Source organism: Macrotis lagotis, chromosome 8 (genome assembly GCF_037893015.1).
Source record: "Macrotis lagotis isolate mMagLag1 chromosome 8, bilby.v1.9.chrom.fasta, whole genome shotgun sequence".
Classification (NCBI taxonomy): domain Eukaryota; kingdom Metazoa; phylum Chordata; class Mammalia; order Peramelemorphia; family Peramelidae; genus Macrotis; species Macrotis lagotis.
The window spans coordinates 45,406,927-45,425,704 of NC_133665.1; the positions used below are offsets into that span (position 1 = coordinate 45,406,927).

Sequence of the window (18,778 nt, forward strand, 5' to 3'; positions counted from 1 at the left end):
GTCCATTATCATGAGAGGTTCTATTCAGACCTTAATCAAATAATAACATAATTTATCTGGAGAAACAAAAAACTTAGAATATCAAGGAAAATAATTTTTCAAAAATGGAAATAAAGCATGATAGTTCTTCTAGATCTTTGATCTATATTATAAAGTAGCAGTCATCAAAACTTTTTGCCATTGGCCAAAAAAATTAAGAATTTGATTAATTGAATAGACTAGGCAAAGGAGAATCAGAAATAATGGAACTCAGTAGCACAGTATCTGATAAATCTCTCAACCCAAATTATTTAGTTGAGAACGCCCATTTAATTAGAATTGCTAGGAAAAACCAAAAAGCAGTATGACAGAAATTAGACTTAGACCAACATGTTACATTATATCCCAATAAATTCAAAACTACTATGTGTCCTAAATAGTAAAGATTTTACAATTTTATTCCTAACCAATCAAGGGAGAGAACCAATTACAAAAGATAAAACAGATAATTTTGCTGACATGAAATTGAAGTTTTGCTCAGTCAGAACTATATATCTTAAAAGAAATGGGGAAAAAATCTTTTTATCAGATTTCTCAGATGATGTGAAATCTAAGAAGCATGGACAACTAGCAGGTAAAAGAGAAGTAGATGCATCCATCTACTGTATTAGTTGGCTCCATCTCTTTGATATAGCTTGTAGCTCCAAGAAGCTATAATGTGCACAATGATCACACCCTGGTAAATGGTTTCAGATATTGGCCCAAATCAGGTTGAGGTTTAACCAGCCAGCCTCAAATCCATCTGTAAGTTTTTTGGGGGGGGGGAGTGGGAGGGGGCCATCCCTCCTCTGCAAAGCCAGGGAATGTGTCAACCAAAAGCATGTGAAGACTTCCCTTGGCAGAAACCATTAGTTCAAATAACCTTGAGGGTGACCGAAGCAGTTCCCTGGAGTGCTTTACTTGGTCAGGCTTGGAAGACAACAATGTCATCGCCATTGTCCCTATCTTTTTTCTTCCTACTGGGCCTCAGTGATTTTGTGCAAGTCTGCTTCACTTAAATCCATTTCACTTGTAAGTCAAGATATCACCTTGTGATACCATTGGCCCTCTTTGAAAACAAAGGACAAACTACAAACAATATATCTCTTGGATATTTTTTCAGAAGTCTCATTGCAATTTTAAACTTTAATTCAGAAGTATAAAAAACTGCAAACATAAAAAAAGGCTACATTTGAAAAAATTATTTAAATTTAAAATATTAGTATATTTCTTTTTTAATTTTATTTTTCCAATTACATGCAGAGGTAATTTTCAACATTCATCCATTAACATGCTTCTTATTAATTTTACACAGCTACTGCCTTGTACTATACATTGCTGTAGTTTGTTTTCAGACTTCATAAAGATTTTTTTATCAGCTGCTGTTCAGTAACTGAAAGAATGCAGTTTTTATGAATACATGATAATTTTGACATGACTATACAAGAAAAAGTCTAAAAGAGACAGTCATATGAAGTGGTCAAGCAAGAAGACCTTTCCCTATCTTCTGATCTGAGAAAGTATCATTCCTAAACTGCTACTCATGTGGTGCAAAATGACACTGTACCTTATTTAATTAAAATGAAAAGTTTATTATTTCAAAATTCACAAAACTAAGTAGAAAATAAATTTAATAAATTTTCAAATTTTCTTTGTAAATTTATAGCATTTATGTTTCTGAAGTTATTAAAGCTAAAAACTTAAGAGTGTGTTTTGTGTCACGAGAAAGTTGTAGGGGTAGAAGGATTGGTGAGGAACACAGCTCTAAGATGCCTGGAGAAAAATGGAGAATTCCAGCACCTTTTGTTTTCTTTCTTCCCTGAACTTCTATAGTACTTTTATTTGTAGCATTTAATTGAATTGTTCTATTTTTCTTATTTCATGCATGATTCTGATTTTGACTAATCTGATAAGATTGTTTCTTTTGTTCTACTTACCTAGTAAAAGTAGGGAGAGACACCATTTGATGTATTGTACCTAATTTTTGCTCAGTAAAATGTCAATAAATAATTTTACCCACAATGCCCTACTTGCCACTTTCTATATTTCCTTTAACACCAGCTCCATCAAAAGATGCAAACCTTTAGGTTTTTAGTGACTAGCTTGTCTCCTATTAGCCCACAGTTGTCTGCTGTGTGTGATTATCTTTTTGCCCTGAGAATCACTAGAGGCAGCAAGGTGCTGGACCTGGAATCAGGAAGTTCAAATGCATCATCAGACCTCTAGTAGTTGTGTAACTAGGCAAGTCATTTAACCTTTGCCTTAATCCACTAGAGCAGGAAATGGGAAATCTCTCCAGTTATCTTTGCCAAGAAAATTCCATGGACAGTATTGGCGTAATATGATTCATAGAGATCATGAAGAGTCAGACATGACTGAATAATAGCAACAGCCTAGTGTAGAGTTCCATTTTTTACCCTTTTCTTCTTTCTTTCTTTTGAGGCAGACTTTGACCTTGAAATCAAAAGACTAGAGTTTTAGGATCTCCCTCAAAATAATATGTATATAGTTCCTTAAAAATCTTAGTGCATTTTTAATAACTTTTCTAGCTTAAACTGCACTAAAACTTTGGAACACACTATATATCTTTATACTTTCCTACTTCTCCAGTCCCAAGAAATTAAGTCTTTAGTTGAGTTCCCCGGAAGTAACCATGTCTTTTTAGCCAGATAATTCAGCAATTTTGAGAGACTTCAGATTTTCTTTTTCAGAGAATCTTGTTAAAAAGTATTGGTATCTTTTGTCCTAAATTCTGTACTCTTTACTTGTTGATTTTTTTCCCCTTAAGAACTCTAAATTAAAAAAAAAAGAATTCTAAATTCTATTTTTATTTCTTTGATGTTTATACTTAATTTATATTTTTCTGGATATTCTTGGAGTTTCTCCCCTGTCATTTCTGGGGCTTTACAGAATTTGTTGTTCTAGCTTCATTTTCTGGAGATTCAATTGTTTTCTTTATTGCAAAGTACTTGCTCAAGGTGATGAAGTTTCAGCTTTTATCTGTCTTAATCACTTTGTACTTGCTGAAATTTGCCATTAATCCCTTTCTTTAAGAAGGTCTTGGACTGTTTTAACCTTTCCCCCAGTTCTTCTTTTCTGTTCTTTAACATCAACATCTAGGTGACTCCAGTCATAAAGGTGATTAGTTTAGAATACTGAGTGGAGGGAGACTGGATGGCTGCTGTAACTGAGCCAATTCTCTACCTTTATCAGTCAAATGTTTTATGGACTCCACTGCCCTCTCTGAAACTGAATTTCTGTAGTCTTTAGGCTGGCTGTTAGGAACTGATTAGGAGACAGATAGATAGGAAATAGATATCCAAGGACATTACTGAGAAAATTCCAGAAGCCCTTCTTTCATGTCTGCTGGCTATATTTTTTCCTCTTGTTTAGTATTAATTTTAATTAGCATTGTGCTTCAGGTCTCTTCCCTCTATTTTCTAGATCCCCTTCCCCCAGGCTCCACACTCCAAATTTGGCCTCTTTCCTTATTTTCTGGTCTCATTACTATTATAATAGACTAACTTCACTTACCCCTAAAAGCAGGGTGTCTAAAATTGCAACAACTGGGAATATTGCTATAGTGTACCTTCCCTTTTTAGAGATCTCTGTGAGCACGGAAGGAAGTTGAAAACCTGTTGTTTGACTCAGATACCATTACTAAGCCTGTATTTGGAGAGATCATAGAAAGAAGATACTGATATGCATAGAAATATTTTTTGTAGCTTTTCTGTAGGCTCAAAGAAGCAGAAACTAAGGGGTATTCATTAGTTGGAACTGATAGATGGCATATGAATGAATATTGTACCATAAAAATGATGAAATGAACAGTTTCAGAGAAACTTCGAAAGACATATAAAGGAATGCAAAGTGAAGAGAACAGAATCAAAAGAACTATTCCTACAATAAAATTATAAAGACAAGTGACTTTGAAAAGCATGCACTTAGAACATTATTTTTTTTTACTTAATTAAGGAATTTGTTTTACTTGACTAGAATTTTGTCTTTATTTTTTTCTATTGAGGGAGGTACTTGAAAGGGACAGATAATAAATGATTGTTAACTGAAAAAATTTTAAATAGTTACTTGGATGTTCTGGTGCATTATGGTAAACCGTTATATAGATATTCTCTCTACTAATGCATATGGCTTTTCTCTTGTTGTATGAATCTTGTATGTGTTTTACCTGTTGTACTTAGAGCCTTTTTTTAATATGATTAGTGATGCAACACTTGCTCTTTTGTTATTTTATTCTTTACTCATACTAAATGGCCAGATTATTATAAATTATAATATGACATTGAAAACTTTTACAACATTTATGGTACATATCATTGTTGGTGAAATTCTGTAGTTTTCAGTTGTCTGCTGTGTGTGTTTATCTTTCTTTTGCCCTGAGAATCACTAGCAATTGTAATACTTATGAGATTAGTCATGGAATTTTGTCATTTGCATTCATTTGGCATTACTAGGAGTCTATGCTGTCAGGGTATTAGAATTGAACAATACTTCATTAAACAAATTCTGTGTGCATGTAGTAGTAAGGAAAAAGAGCTAGAGGTCCACAGTAGAGGTCAAATGTTTAATACAACATGTCTGTCCCAAAAGTTCTGGTGTAGTTTTAAGCCACTAAAAGCTTAGCTAAAGCTACTAAGCTTAAAACTACACTAAAATTTTGGGTTGGGACAACCTGTTTTTTTTTTTAAATTTGAAAGTGAGCAAGAATTGGTGAAAATTATGGTAAATAGTTCTATAAATTGTCAATTTAAAGATAAATTGATTTCACTAGTTCAAATGGCAGGCTTAAATAATCATTTTTGCTATATTTTTACAAAACTTCTATGTCATTCAGCTCCAAAGGAGGCAATTGTTCTTAAGACATTGAATACTGAAGGGGCAGTAGTTTCTAAATGTGGACCAAGGCACTCCTGTGGTTGGACCAGGAAATGTGTAATTCCATAAATAAACGTACCCTTTATAGATGAATTAACAATATTTCTCACTCATATATAGGATGTTATTTTTTCTTTGTTTTGTTTTAAATGGACCTGTGAATTCCTTGGTGTAGAAAGTTCCCCTCCTTACAAGTTCAGCCTCCTCTTCAAAACATAAAGATTCCCTTTTAGAGAATTGCCTAGGAATACTAAGATATTAAGGGTAGCAAAGGTATCATCCCTTTCTTCCCACCCTTGTGATTCTTCCCCTTGGTTTTACTGGGAGCTTCCATACCTAAACTACTAGATGCCTGAATCCCTGCATTCCCAACCAACCTTTTATATGAGCCTCACAGAGAGTGATGATCTATCCATCAATATTAACAGACTTTCTGTCTCACCTAGTTGATTGATTAAAGGAGAGGTAGGTATTCATGTCTTTTTCACACCTAGTGAACAATTGAGGTGTTCTCATTTGATAAAGTTATCAAGGCATCTTGTCACTTTAATTGGAAGAAGGTTATTGATTGGTCAACTCAATTAACCTTCACCCACCTGTACACATGTAAATGATGTTATAATTAATAAAATATTAATTCATTTAAGTTTTACTGATTTCCCAATATCATATTACCTATATGTATTTTCTCAATCAACTTTGCTAGGATTTCATTAATTTTTTTCCCTTAGTGTGTGTGTGTGTGTGTATATATATATATATATATGTATATATACATATATATATATATATAACTGACTTTCCTCTTTCAAATTTTTGATTAAAAAAGGATCAGCTATTGTCAAAAGTATATCTCTGAAGGGCCTTAGTGTTGATATGTGTGTATATAAATTTATGAAAACTGCTAATGAGTGACATTTCTCTTCTTGGCTTTATTTGGTTGTAAACCAGATGAATTTTAGTGATTTAGCATTAAGTTCATGAACTAAGAGAGGCATTTGGACATAGATGACTATATTTTTCCACTCAATGTATCTTATTACCTTTAACTGCCTGTTAAAATCATGCTTTTATTTTTACCTTTCGAATATAGATTGCTGTCACCAGACTTAGCAAATGAAGCGGATTACTTATGGTAACTGTAAGTAGTCATATGCATTAAATCCTTGACAGAGCTTTCCCAAAGGACAGGCCATGTCTTTCAAAATCCTATTATAGGGTTTTATTTGCAGGTGGTATGAACAGAAGGATAAAAAGCCTCCATGTTTTATTGCTATCCAACTTCATCAAGCCTGCTCACTGTATTGAAAAGTGTAGCAAAAATGATACACATCAGCTCTTTTATCCTTTTGTTGCTATAGTACTCCCTACAAATAAAAAGCATATTGTAGGATTTCATGAAGCAGAATGTCCTTGGAGGGAGCTTTAAGGATTTTGAGTGTATACCTGTTTATCTTAACTAGGAGACTCTTGTCTAAAAGAAAGTGGTAGAAACTAATATATCTCCTCTTCATCCCTGAGAGAATAACTTTCTACAGCTCTGAATTTGCATGAGAGTTTGGGTGCAAGTAACCATGGGAAATGCCCAGTATGTGTGCCTCCTGAGCACAGTGAATTGAAATACTAGACTAGTCAAGCTGATCTGGTTTGCTTTCTTAGGAAAAAAAGGAGTCTGTCAGATGGTCATAACCCCAGGTACCAGGGCATTTGCCATCCTTTTCTGGTCTTATATATAACTTAATATTCTATAAAAGATAAGAGTAATTTCTGTGTTGAAGTATCATTTGCAGGATATGGGTTTCATTTCTGTTCCTGATTTATCCTTGGTTTTCAGAATTGACAGTGAGTCCTTTGAACCCTACCTTCTGTTTTCCTTTTCAGGTATTCTACTACTATTCTCACTTGGAGTAAAGTTAACTGGCACAGTCTCCTGGGACATAGACTGACACATAGTACTCCATTCTTCTAGAAATCCTCTTAAAGTTGTAACAACTACTGAAATATAAAGTTAGTTGTCCTTATTCTGTTAGTGATATCAGAGATCTTTTTTTTCTAGTATCTTGGTAAGTAGGGCACTATTAAATGCCTCAGAGAATTAAGAAAGACTATTTCCTTTATCCCCAAGAGTTATTAAATCCTCATCCATTCATGGAACAGACACATCTTTAAAAGAAGCCTAGCAAATGTCAAATGTTGTTTGGGCTAGGGTTAGAGACAGGCAAGTTGTTTTCTGGAGACTGATATTTATTGTGTTCATTTTAAACAGTTCTGAATAGGAGAGTTCAAATTTGGTGATCAGTACTGCTCTTTCCTCTCTAGTGAAATAATGTTCATATGCTTGTATAAGAAATGGAAGGGAGCTTATTCACAAGTTAGAAAAAAGAAGGGGTGGTGAAAACCATGCTAAAAATGCTGGAGTCATCTTAATTTTGGGAGCTCTTTGTGAATTTGAATTGGATGGGGAAAACAGCATTACATTCAACTGTCCTTATGTTAAACCTGTTAAATAACCATTAAAACCATTCAACCATTGGGCTTCTTGCCTCATTTCAGTAAGTTCATGACTCATAACAGGTCTCCTATGTCTCCTTCTCTTTCTATATACCTTTATGGGTACAGAATTTGGCTACTAGTGTATAGTGTCAGCAGTAAGGAATAATACACTTGAGGCTTTTACTGCTGTTAATTTTTGTAGCAAAGCAACTGATAGAATGTTGACAAAAAGGCTTGTGGAATAAGGAGCCATCCCATCTCCTCCAATATTCTCTGACTTCAAAGTATCACTTCATTTTTATAGCAGGAAGGCCAGGACTGCCACTTATACTGAGCCTTTGACACTATCACATCCCCTCTGTTTTGGGTTTCCAGTCACACTCATTTCCTTCCTCTTTCCCTGCTTCCAGGACTCAATGGAGTGTTTTAGGTGGGAATTGACGTGGTTAGTCCAGAGGAAAACAGATTAAGTATCATGGATACAAAAACAGCATAAAGGGAATTACAAAGTTTTACTCAAAGTTCTTATAGGTTTAGTAACAGTACAATGTGTCATCTAGAAGATACTAGATTTAGTTTTTTTAAACCTCCCTCTTATCATCCTCCTAGCTAATCTTGTCTTTGAAATTCACTGGTTCTAGTTCTTTTGCTGTGGACCTGGCTACCTGGGCTACTGGGCTAAAGTGCATCTCAGTACTTTAGACTTTGCTTCTTGAACAAGTCTAGGCCTGTGCCCATATTTTCCTCTTGTGCACCTTCACCCCTAGCCTTTTCCCATTCACTCTTCTTTGGGATTTATTGACATATCTTACCTACTTCCATTGGCAATGGCCTTTTTTTAAAGGTTATTTCAAGGCAATGGGGTTAAGTGGCTTGCCCAAGGCCACACAACTAGGTAATTATTAAGTGTCTGAGCTCACATTTGAACTCAGGTCCTCCTGACTCCAGGGCTGGTGCTCTATCCATTGTGCCACCTAGCCGTCCCGCCATGGCCTTTTAAAAGTTTCTCTGTGCTGTGTCCACAGAAGTGTCCCATAAATAAATATTTGACTGATTTGATTAGAGTAGAAGAAAAAGAACTATACTGACAGAGGCTCCGGCTCCAGATTTTTAATACTATTATAAATGTACTAGAGCAAGAAAAAAAAGAAGAGGGTTGTATGATTGTGTTGATAATTTTGTTGTAATTTTTTTTAAAACACTAGTGCTCTGGCCTGGATTCTGGAACTTTGATATTTTATTAGTAAAACAGCATTGAAGGTACGTTAAACTAGAAAATTATCCAAATTTCTTTGAACACTGATTTGATATTTTGTTATCTTGAAATGAGTTTCAAAGGTAGGCTTTTGTAAGTAATTTTAGAAGATTCATGAATATGGGCCAAGTTAGTGTCCCATGAGTAGTATAATTATTAGTAATGTCCCACTACTGTAGTATAATTATTATGCTACTGTTTTCTGTTTAAGGTTATATGGTTGATTGGTTGCCTAGTCCAATATTATACAAGCAGAAGGTGCTTAGTAAATACTAATTTTGATATTATAGATTTTTTATAACAGACTGTTCTGAATAATCGTTTTTCTAGGCTATACCTTTTAGGTTTTTCCATTCCTCAATTAATGGGCATTTACTATGTTTCCATTTCTTTGCTTCTACAAACTGCTGCTATAAATATTTTGTTGTATGCGTGGCCTTTCTTTTTTTTAATCAATGAATTCCTAGATTTATATACCCTCTTGTAGAATCTTTGAGTAAGGGGTTTGGACATTTTAGTTACTTTATGCAAAATTCCAAATTACTTTCTGATAATGGTATTTATTATCATGCCCTTTGAACATGAACTCATTTGATCCTCACAATAATTCTGGGAGATAAGTGCTGTTACTATTTTATCAACTTACAAGATCTGAAGTAAAACCCTGTGCTTTTTTCCTTTGCTATAAAACTTTTTAATGATTAATTGACTATAAGTGAAGTACCAGCAATCTTAAATTATGTAAATGGTTGGAGCAGCCATTATGCTGCTTTCCAACTATCCCTTCTGCTAGAGTCATTGTCTTATAGCTAGCATCTTTTTTCAAAGCCACTTCTATAATTGCCATATAATCCACTAGGGCTCCAGCTTTGCCACATTCTTTCTGATGCAACATTTCCTTTATGCTGCTATAGGAACTACCTAGCTATTAGAGTGTTCAGCAAACTCTTCCTGATTCTCCTTGCTTAGGGTTTAGAAGGACTTGGGTATCAGCTAAGAGATTTTTTTGAAGGAAGAAAAAAGAGATATCAGTGCTCTTTCTTTCTACATTGTTAGTTAAATGGACTTTTGTAAAAATAAAAATTAAAAAAAATTTTAAATGGGCTTTTGTGAGGTAGTCTCAGATTTATTGTTGATTAGATCGGTCTGACTCTTTTGTGAACATCAGGGACTGTACTGTCCATGAGATTTTCTTGACAAAGATAATGGTTTTCTTCTCTGGGGGATTAAGAGAAACAGATTTAAACGAGGTTTGAATGACTTGTTAAGGGTAAACAGTTTATCAGTGATGCCAAATTTTAACTGGGATCTTCATGACTTTAGACTTTATCCACTTTATTCACTGGGCCGCTTAGCTGCTCAAAATTTAACCATAATACTATTGTCTCTATGTCTTAAAAATCTACTTAGGAACAGAATCATAAATTTTAGAGCTTAATAAATGCTTGTTGACTGATTGATAGTAGCTTAAAAATAAAAAACATCAGGTGAAGGTTTCTCAACGTTGGAAAGATCTGGAAATGCCTAGCTACCACAGCAAAGGACCTAGTAAATAAAAAAAAAGTTAAAAATTAGTGAGAAATTAGGAATCACTTAAAACACTTTACAGATGATGGCAGAAAGGCCTAACAAGTTTAATTGACTTGCCCCTGAATCCCTTCCAATCTGTTCTATCCCTTCCCCTAAACTCAAGTAGAAAGGAGCTCTTCATAATCTCATTATCTTATAGGTGCTTCTTGATATCTCTGTATTCTTTTAATTTATTACATGAACTTGGAATCCTTTCTTATTTTCCTGACTAGATTATAAACTTCTTGATGTCTTGTTCTTCATTATAACCAATGTATAGCATTATGCCTTATTCTTAGTAGGTGATTAAAAATTCTTTTAAGTTTTATTTCAAAACATTATACAAACTCCCAATTTAATGACCTCAGATTGTGCAATTTCTCAAAACAGGAATGTAACATAAGATTGATTTTTACATGAAATCTTATGTTTGTAACTTTACATTCCTTAAAAGAAGAAAAAAATGCTTATTTTTAAAATCACTACCAACATTGTCCATTTTTTAAATCTGAATTTTGTAACCATTTAAAGTTGTCTTCACTTACATAGTTCTAATAATTGTGTATGTTGTTATTTTCATTATATTTTGTTTAGTCTGCCTTGCTTCATACAAGTGTTCCCTTCATTATCTTTCCTTTTGACTCTGTTATATTCTAATAGGTGATTATTAAATGCTAGTTGTTTCACTTTTGCCGGTCACACAGCTACTCAGTGGTAGAATGGAACTCAATCCCAGTTTTCTTAAATAAGGTTTTGTCATGCTCTGTTCCTTTCTTGCTTAAAGCCTTTCAATATTTCCCCATTGCTTACAGTGGACCCCCCCAAAAAACTCACCAAACTTTTAAACATGTTAATTTAATTTCCATTTCAGTTTTTCATTAATAAAAATAGAACTAATCATTCATAAGCCTGACTTTTTTTTTCCAGTAAAGCCTCAATATCTTTATTATGTCTTTGATCTAAGAGCATAGATTTAGAGTTGAGAGGGACCTTAGTAGTCATCTAGTTTAATACTTTTATTATATAGTAGAAGAAACTGAAACCTAAAGAGGTAAAGACACTTGCCTCCTGAGTCATATTTATTAAATAATAAAGTAAGGACTTAAACTCAGTTCTTCTGACTTAAGCATACTCTATTTCTTTCCTTTTCTCAGAATTTCTTCTCTTTTTCCACTGCTTCAAATTTTATTTATCAAAACCCAGTTTGAGCTCTACTTCCTCCAAGAGACCCTTCTTTATGATTCTCAGAAACAGTAGTCATTAAATTTCTAGACTCCAAAAGTACTCATTTTCCATACCAGTAATATAACATTTAATTGCAATTACTATAACATTGAATTGCAATTTACATTTATACTTGTATGTTATAAATGTCTTTTTACCTAGATTGTAAGCTCTTCATGGGAAGTTATCAAGACTTGCACTTTTTAATTTCACACAGTACTGTTCTTAATAATTGTTTTTAATTCCAAAAGACCATCAACCTTGTTTTTTGATCTTTCCTCTCTTCCATATCTTGGACCTTATCCAGTCAGCTTTATATTACTCAGCCCTTGAATCCCTTGTTCCATTGTTCTGTTGTTAGTCATCACTTTCCAAACAGCAATTATGTCTTCTTTACTTCTGCTTTAGTGTTGTGGGAACACTGTGGCGGAAATCAAAAACCTCACAAATTGTGGCACTCATGGCTACACACCAATCCTTTTACTCTTTCTTGATTGATTCTGTTGTGCTCCACATAACTTTTTCTCAATATTCTTATGCCTTCTACTACTTTCCCCATCCTTTCCATCAGTTGCTATTACCTCATGCTTCACTGGAAAAATTACAGCCATCCTTCACTTGCTTACTCATCTCTCATAAGTCCATGTTTCACAGCAGTTTGACATAATTCCCCATCTTCTCTCTGGGAGCATGAGGTAGGCCTCCTCACCAGCACCAGTTCTAGCTGTGCTCTTGATTCCATCCTGTCTTATATCATCCAGGACCTTGCCCCTTGGACCAGCCCCCTTTTCTCACTAATTTTCAACCTCTTCTTATTTACTAGTCTTTTCTCTTCAATGTTCAGAGATTCCCAGATCTTTCCAATCTTGTAAAACATTTACCTAATAGTTTTCTCTTTAAAGTATTGTTAGTCTCAAAGCATTTATGAAGTGCTTACTATGTTCCAAATGTGTACTAAGCACTAGGGAAAAACACAGTCCTGGCTTCCCAATAGCTCGCATTTGAATTGAGGAGACAATAAACAAATACACACACACACACACACACACACACACACACATCCATCCACACACAAGATACCTATAGTATAAATTAAAGATAGTCTCAGTGGGGTGGGCCTACATCAGCCTGGGATGAGGGAATCAGGATAAGTCTTCTGCAAAAAATAGTCCTTGATTTCAAATTTAAAGACAAAGGAATTCCAGGAGGCAAAGGTGATGAAGTATATAGTTTTCCAGATCATCATGAAGATGGACAAGTAGACTTACATGGGCTGTCTGGAAAGTGCTCTGGAGGAATAATATGTAAGAAGATGAGAAAAGTAGGAAGAGGCCAAATTGGTAGAGAACCAGACAAGGGTATTTCTATATGAGGTAACAGGGAGTCACTTGAGTTTAAGTTTATTAAGGAGGATTAGACTTGTACTTTAGGAAAATTACTTTGGCAGCTGGGCAGAGTATTGGAGTAGAGAACCTGAGTCAGGGAGACCAATGAGGAAAGTTGCAGGAGAGGGAATCAGAACCCAAAGTAAAGTGGAACTCTAATTAAGTAACACTTATAAAGCATTTCATACAGTGCCGAGCCCATAGTAGGCACTTTATAAATGTTTAACTATCATCATCATCATTAATTTTTGTTCTAACAGCAAGAAATAGAAAGGGTAGATACCGGTCCTGGGTGACTTTGGTGTCTTGGTGGATAGGTGGATGGAAAAGAAAATGGTCTGCATCTAATCTAGCTAGAGATATTAGGTTGAGGTCACTTTGTTCATTTTTTTTTCAATTGTTTATGATCTCCATAGCACAACAGTCCTGCCCATGAGGTTTTCTTGGCAAGGATACTAGAGTGGTTTGCCATTTTCTTCTCCAGGGGATTAAGGCAAATAAAAGTTAAATGACTTGCTCAGGGTCACACACAGCTAGTAAGTATCTAAGGCCAGATTTGAACTCATATCTTCCTGATTCCAGGCCCAACTCTCTATCCACTGATAGCTGCCTCTTATGTTTCACTTGATCCCTAATACAAGCTGTGTCTCAAATACTGAGTGGTCTTTAGAGGTTGGGTCTGGAGACTTGTAATTCCTAACAAGGAGGAGGATATAAAGGCATCTGTGCCTTTATTTATATTAGGTTACTATCCTTATCTTTCCTTATAGGTAACTCAAAGATCTATCCTGGGCGCTCTCTCTCTCTCTCTCTCTCTCTCTTAATGCAGATATCCATGTCTAACCTAATCTTTTTTCTAGACTACAGTGACACATATACAACTGCCTTTTGGACAACAGTACATGGATATAGACATCTCAAACTCAATATATCTAAAACAGAACTCATTATCTTTTCTCCTAAACCTACTTTCTCCTAACTCTGTTTCTGTTGAGGATACCACCATTCTTTTGTTCCCTTAGGCTCTCAGCCTAAGAGCTGACCTTCACTCTTTATTTTCTTTTGAACACCTCCCAACTCCCAAAGCCAATCATTTGCCAAGGCTCATTGATTTTACTACAGTCTCTCTTCATACTACAAATGCCTTCTGAGCTCTTGCCTGAACTTCTTAATTGATTTATCTTAAGTCTCTCCTCTAAGGAAGTATGATGGCACAGCAGATAGAGTGCTGGACCTAGAGTCAGGAATACTTGAGTTCAAATATGGCCTCAAATATATATTAAATGTGTGACCTTATACAAGCCACTTAGGTAAACCACTCTGTCTTGGTTTTTCTCAACTGAAGAATGTTGTGAAAATTAAATGAAATAATGTTTATTATAAAGTGCTAAGCACATTGCCAGTCAATTGGTAGGCACTAATAGATGCTTGTTTACTTCCTATCTTTTTACACTAATCCATATTCTATACAATGACAAATTGTTTTCCTAAAACACAAGTCTTACTCTGGCCTTGTCCTGATTCCCCATCATCTTTAAGATTAATATATAGTGTCTTTAACACCTTTCACACTCTGACTGCAGCCCATGTTTCCAGTTTGCTTACGTATTACTTTACCTCATTCTACATTTTGGCCAAATTGGCCTGATTACTATTCTTTTTTTTTTTTTTAGGATTTTGCAAGGCAAATGAGGTTAAATGGCTTGCCCAAGGCCACACAGCTAGGTAATTATTAAGTGTCTGAGTCCGGATTTGAACCCAGGTACTCCTGACTCCAGGGCCGGTGCTTTATCCACTGCGCCACCTAGCCGCCCCTGCTTACTATTCTTTTTATGTGACATTCCATCTTCTAGAGGAGAGTGTAGTGGGAAAAAACACTGACTTCAAAGGACCTAGTTTCAAATCCCACTTCTAATCCTACCTGTGTGCCCTTGGACCTAAGTTTCCTCATTTGTAAAATTAGAATGTTAGATTAGATGATCACTAAGGGAGAAGCTCTTAGAACTCTAAATGTATAATTATATTGTCTTGTCTCAAAAACTGTACATGGCACAAGTGCCTGGAATGTGTTCCTTCCTGCCCTCCCCCTTTTGAAACCTTTAGTTCTTTTCAAGGTTCAGTTCAAGTATCACTTCCTTCAAAAAGCCTTTCCTGATTTCTTGATTATAGTCTTCACTTCACTTTTGTTGTCTTTCTTCCTTCCTTCCTTCCTTCCTTCCTTCCTTCCTTCCTTCCTTCCTTCCTTGACAATGGAGTTGAGTAAGTTGCACAAGGTCACATAGCTAGGCAATTATTAAGTGTCCAAGGTTGGATTTGAACTCAGGTCCTCCTGACTCTAGGGCTGGTGCTCTATCCAGTGTGCCACCTTGCTGCCCCTTGTCTGTAATTTTCTTTTAAATTTTGTGAATTTCATGGACATCCTTATCTCTGAATATTTGGCATCCCTCAATAGAAATTAAGTTCCCTGATGCCTGAAACTCTCATCTCAATTTTGTATTTGTAGCTACAGTGCCTGGCATAGGATTTGGCAAATATATAGACACTTAATAAATGTTTGTTTAACAATGACTTTGTTTATTTTTTATTTTATTTATTTTTATTTTTTATTTAAAGCAATGGGGTTAAGTGACTTGCTCAAGGTCCTCCTGACTCCAGGGCCAGTGCTCTATGCCACCGAACTGCCCCAACAGTGGGGGTATGGATTTAGTAGGTTTTATGCTTTTATAGTTTTACTTAACTTTATTCTATTTTGTTTTATGTTTTTAATTTAGAGCTCCAAAAGAGAATGGAAACCTTTGGAGGATCGAACCTGTACAGATTTACCATGGCTACTGCTCTTCATCCTATTCTGCCTTGGGATGGTAAGGAGACTTTCTTAGGTGTGGATGTAAAACATAATTCATGGTGCAGAGGAATTTTGGGAAATCTGTTTTATATTTCTCTTCTCTATTGCTTATTTCTTGAAGGGTTGTATTTCTTTATGCTATATTTACTAAATCAGTAATAGAATGCTTATTTTCTTCTATAGGAAAACTGATACAGAAATTAAGAAGAAACTTAACCTTTGAAATCTCATTTAATTTTTAACCTCTAAGTTTCTGATGTCATACTCCTTCCTGGGTAATATTAGTGGTAGAACCTAGGGATTATTTTGATTATCACATGTTTGCCAGTATTGATTTTGGTTTCTAAATGAGATGATTCAGCACAGAATCCTGTGTTTTCATGGTTACTTTCAGTTTCAAATTTTGCAGATGATTTGTTTTCTTAGGAGCTCCCGTTAGTTCGAAATGTGACATATGGAAAGTGCTGTGTACAAATGATTTGTTTTTATTTCTGAAACTGCCTTTTTGTATTGTATGGTCAGATCCTTGTTAGAAGAGATAATATACAGATCTTTTAAGATTCTATTTAATTCTTTTTTTTTTTAGAATTTTTTAAGGGGCATTGGGGTTAAGTGACTAAGCAATTATTAAGTGTCTGAGGTCGGATTTGAATTCAGTTCCATCCGTTTTCAAATTAATGAGTTCTGTATTTTTCTGTTACCTTACTACCCTAAAAGTAACTTAAACCATCACAAAAACTAATTGAAAGATAAAAGTTTTATGCTTAAAGCCATTTTATAGAGTCAATCCCTTCTTTTTGATGAGATCGTAGAATTCCATTTGCATTTATGGGAGTAGCATAATTCTTCCTGTAATTTTTTTTTCCCTTTTTGTTTTAAAATTTAAGGATGATCCAGTTGCAAGTGAAATAAAATGTTAAGTGCATTACAAAACTTAAAGCACTATAAAAATGCTTGCTATTATATTTTTTACATTTAAAGATTCAGAAAAATGCAATGTTTTTATTATGAGAGTGCTTAGAAATGATTTATAATCTGATTTCTGTTTGTATGTGAGCTTGGACAACTCAGTCTTTCTAGTGAAATGTCTATTATGTACAGAACAAGATAAGGTTCTATTAGTCCTTTTCAGTTCTAAATTTATGTCAGAATCAAATTTTAATTTAAATTATTTTATGAATAATATCTGATTAGAAAATTATGTATTTTGTTAGCTATCTTCAATTACCATTTTTTCCATTAAAGATTTTATTTGAGTTTTACAATTTTTCACTTAATCTTACTTCCCTCCCCCCACCCCCCACAGAAGGCAATTTGTCAGTCTTTACATTGTTTCCATATTATACATTGATCCAAATTGAGTGTGATGAGAGAGAAATCATATCCTTAAGGAAGAAACATAAAGTATAAGAGATAACAAGATATCAGGTTTTTTCCCCCTAAATTAAAGGAAATAGTCCTTGGACTTTGTTCACACTCCATGGTTCTTTATCTGGATACAGATGGTATTCTCTATTGCAGACAGCCCAAAATTGTCCCTTATTGTTGCACTGATGAAATGAGTGAGTCCATCAAGGTTGATCATCACCCCATGTTGCTGTTAGGGTCAATTACCATTTTTAAGTTGATTATTTTTGTTGGCAAACACAAAAAGGAAAGTTTGCAAAGTGTGAAGTAATGAATTTGCTAAAATTCATTTTAGAATGAATTTTTACTGTGATTCAAATTTGCTCTTGTAATAACAACTTTTAAATTTAACTAACAAAATATCAAATTTTAAAATTTTCATTTCTGCATTTTTTGACTTTTTTATAATAATTGAAATTTTATTTTATTTTCCAGTTACATACAAAGGTAGTTTTAAGTATTCATCCGTTTTCAGATTAATGAGTTCTGTATTTTTCTGTTACCTTGCTTTTTTCCCACCTCCCTCCTCCCCATGGCAGCAAACAATCAGGTAAAAGTTTTACATAAACAGTCATGTGTAATATATTTCCATTGGTCATATTGTGAAAGAGGAATTAGAACTAAGGGGGGGGGGATCCTTGAATAAGAAAGGGAAAAACATAAAAGAGATTTTTAAAGAAGTGCTCTGCATTCAGATTCCATAGTTTTTTCTTTGGATGTGAATGGCATTGTCCATACCACATCTCTCAGTTCCACAAAATTTTTGATTTACTCATTTACATTTTTTCCATTGATGTTTGCAGTTCTTTTTCTACTTAGTGTTGCAGAAGATTTTTTGAATTTTAGATCTTTTTAAAAGAATATTGTCACTTCTTATGGGAGAAATTTATCCCATTTATATTTATGTTCAGCCTCTTTATATTCAATCTAAAGTTACAGTAGAGTTTTTTGGCAACTTTTTAAATTTACTGCAAATTTTTATGCCCTTTTGATTTAAAATGATTAGCATAATTAATATTGCTGCTTTCTAAGTCTTTTTCATTGTATTTGATGAGGAGTTTCTCTTCAGTGTATTATGTTTGTCTTTAGTAGAAAGGTATTTGACAATTTCTAAACTTATAACAACTCCTAATATAACTTTATATATGCTTATTTCTTCTAGTTGGAAAGTTTTCAGTAGCTCTTAAATGATCTTATAAAGAGAAATATTAAATGTATAGTTTAAAAAATTATTATCTTTTATTTTTATATATCACTAAACATTATTGAGGTATTCTTCCCTCCCTACTCTTCCAGAGAACCATCTTCTGTATATAGAATAAAAGAATAAAAGGGGAAAAGTGAGGGAGAAATTTTTTAAAAAGTAATCAGTAAGTTGAAAAGTCTGATTTCATGCACTATTACCCACTCAAAGTTTTCATCTTTTACAGTTAAAAACTTTGTCTCTTTTCAAATAATTTATCTTGTAATTCTTCTTTAGATCCAAACTTAGTTATAATTATACTGCAGTCATTCACTTTCATCATCTTGTTATTGTTCTGGTACCCTTGGTAATGTCATTGTATATATTATTTTCCTTGTTCTGCATGTTTCACTCTGTATCAGTTCATATAAGTCTTTTTTCCCCTTCATCCAACAAGGTTGCTTCTCATGCAGAAATCAAAACTGTGCAAATTCTTTGGGATGTAT

General features: G+C 34.2%; 2 protein-coding genes across 3 annotated transcripts in view; both read left to right on the forward strand.

Moving 5' to 3' along the window:
• GRID2IP (Grid2 interacting protein) overlaps positions 1-18,778 on the forward strand; it is an 898,914-nt gene that overhangs the window by 373,367 nt on the left and 506,769 nt on the right. The window lies entirely within an intron of this gene.
• The window catches only part of SLC44A1 (solute carrier family 44 member 1), a 187,061-nt gene that overhangs the window by 24,866 nt on the left and 143,417 nt on the right, over positions 1-18,778 (forward strand). For both annotated transcript variants that reach the window (XM_074196783.1, XM_074196785.1), the window contains exon 2: positions 15,609-15,698. In XM_074196783.1, coding sequence (XP_074052884.1) covers positions 15,609-15,698 — 90 coding nt within the window. The remainder of the gene's footprint in view (positions 1-15,608; positions 15,699-18,778) is intronic.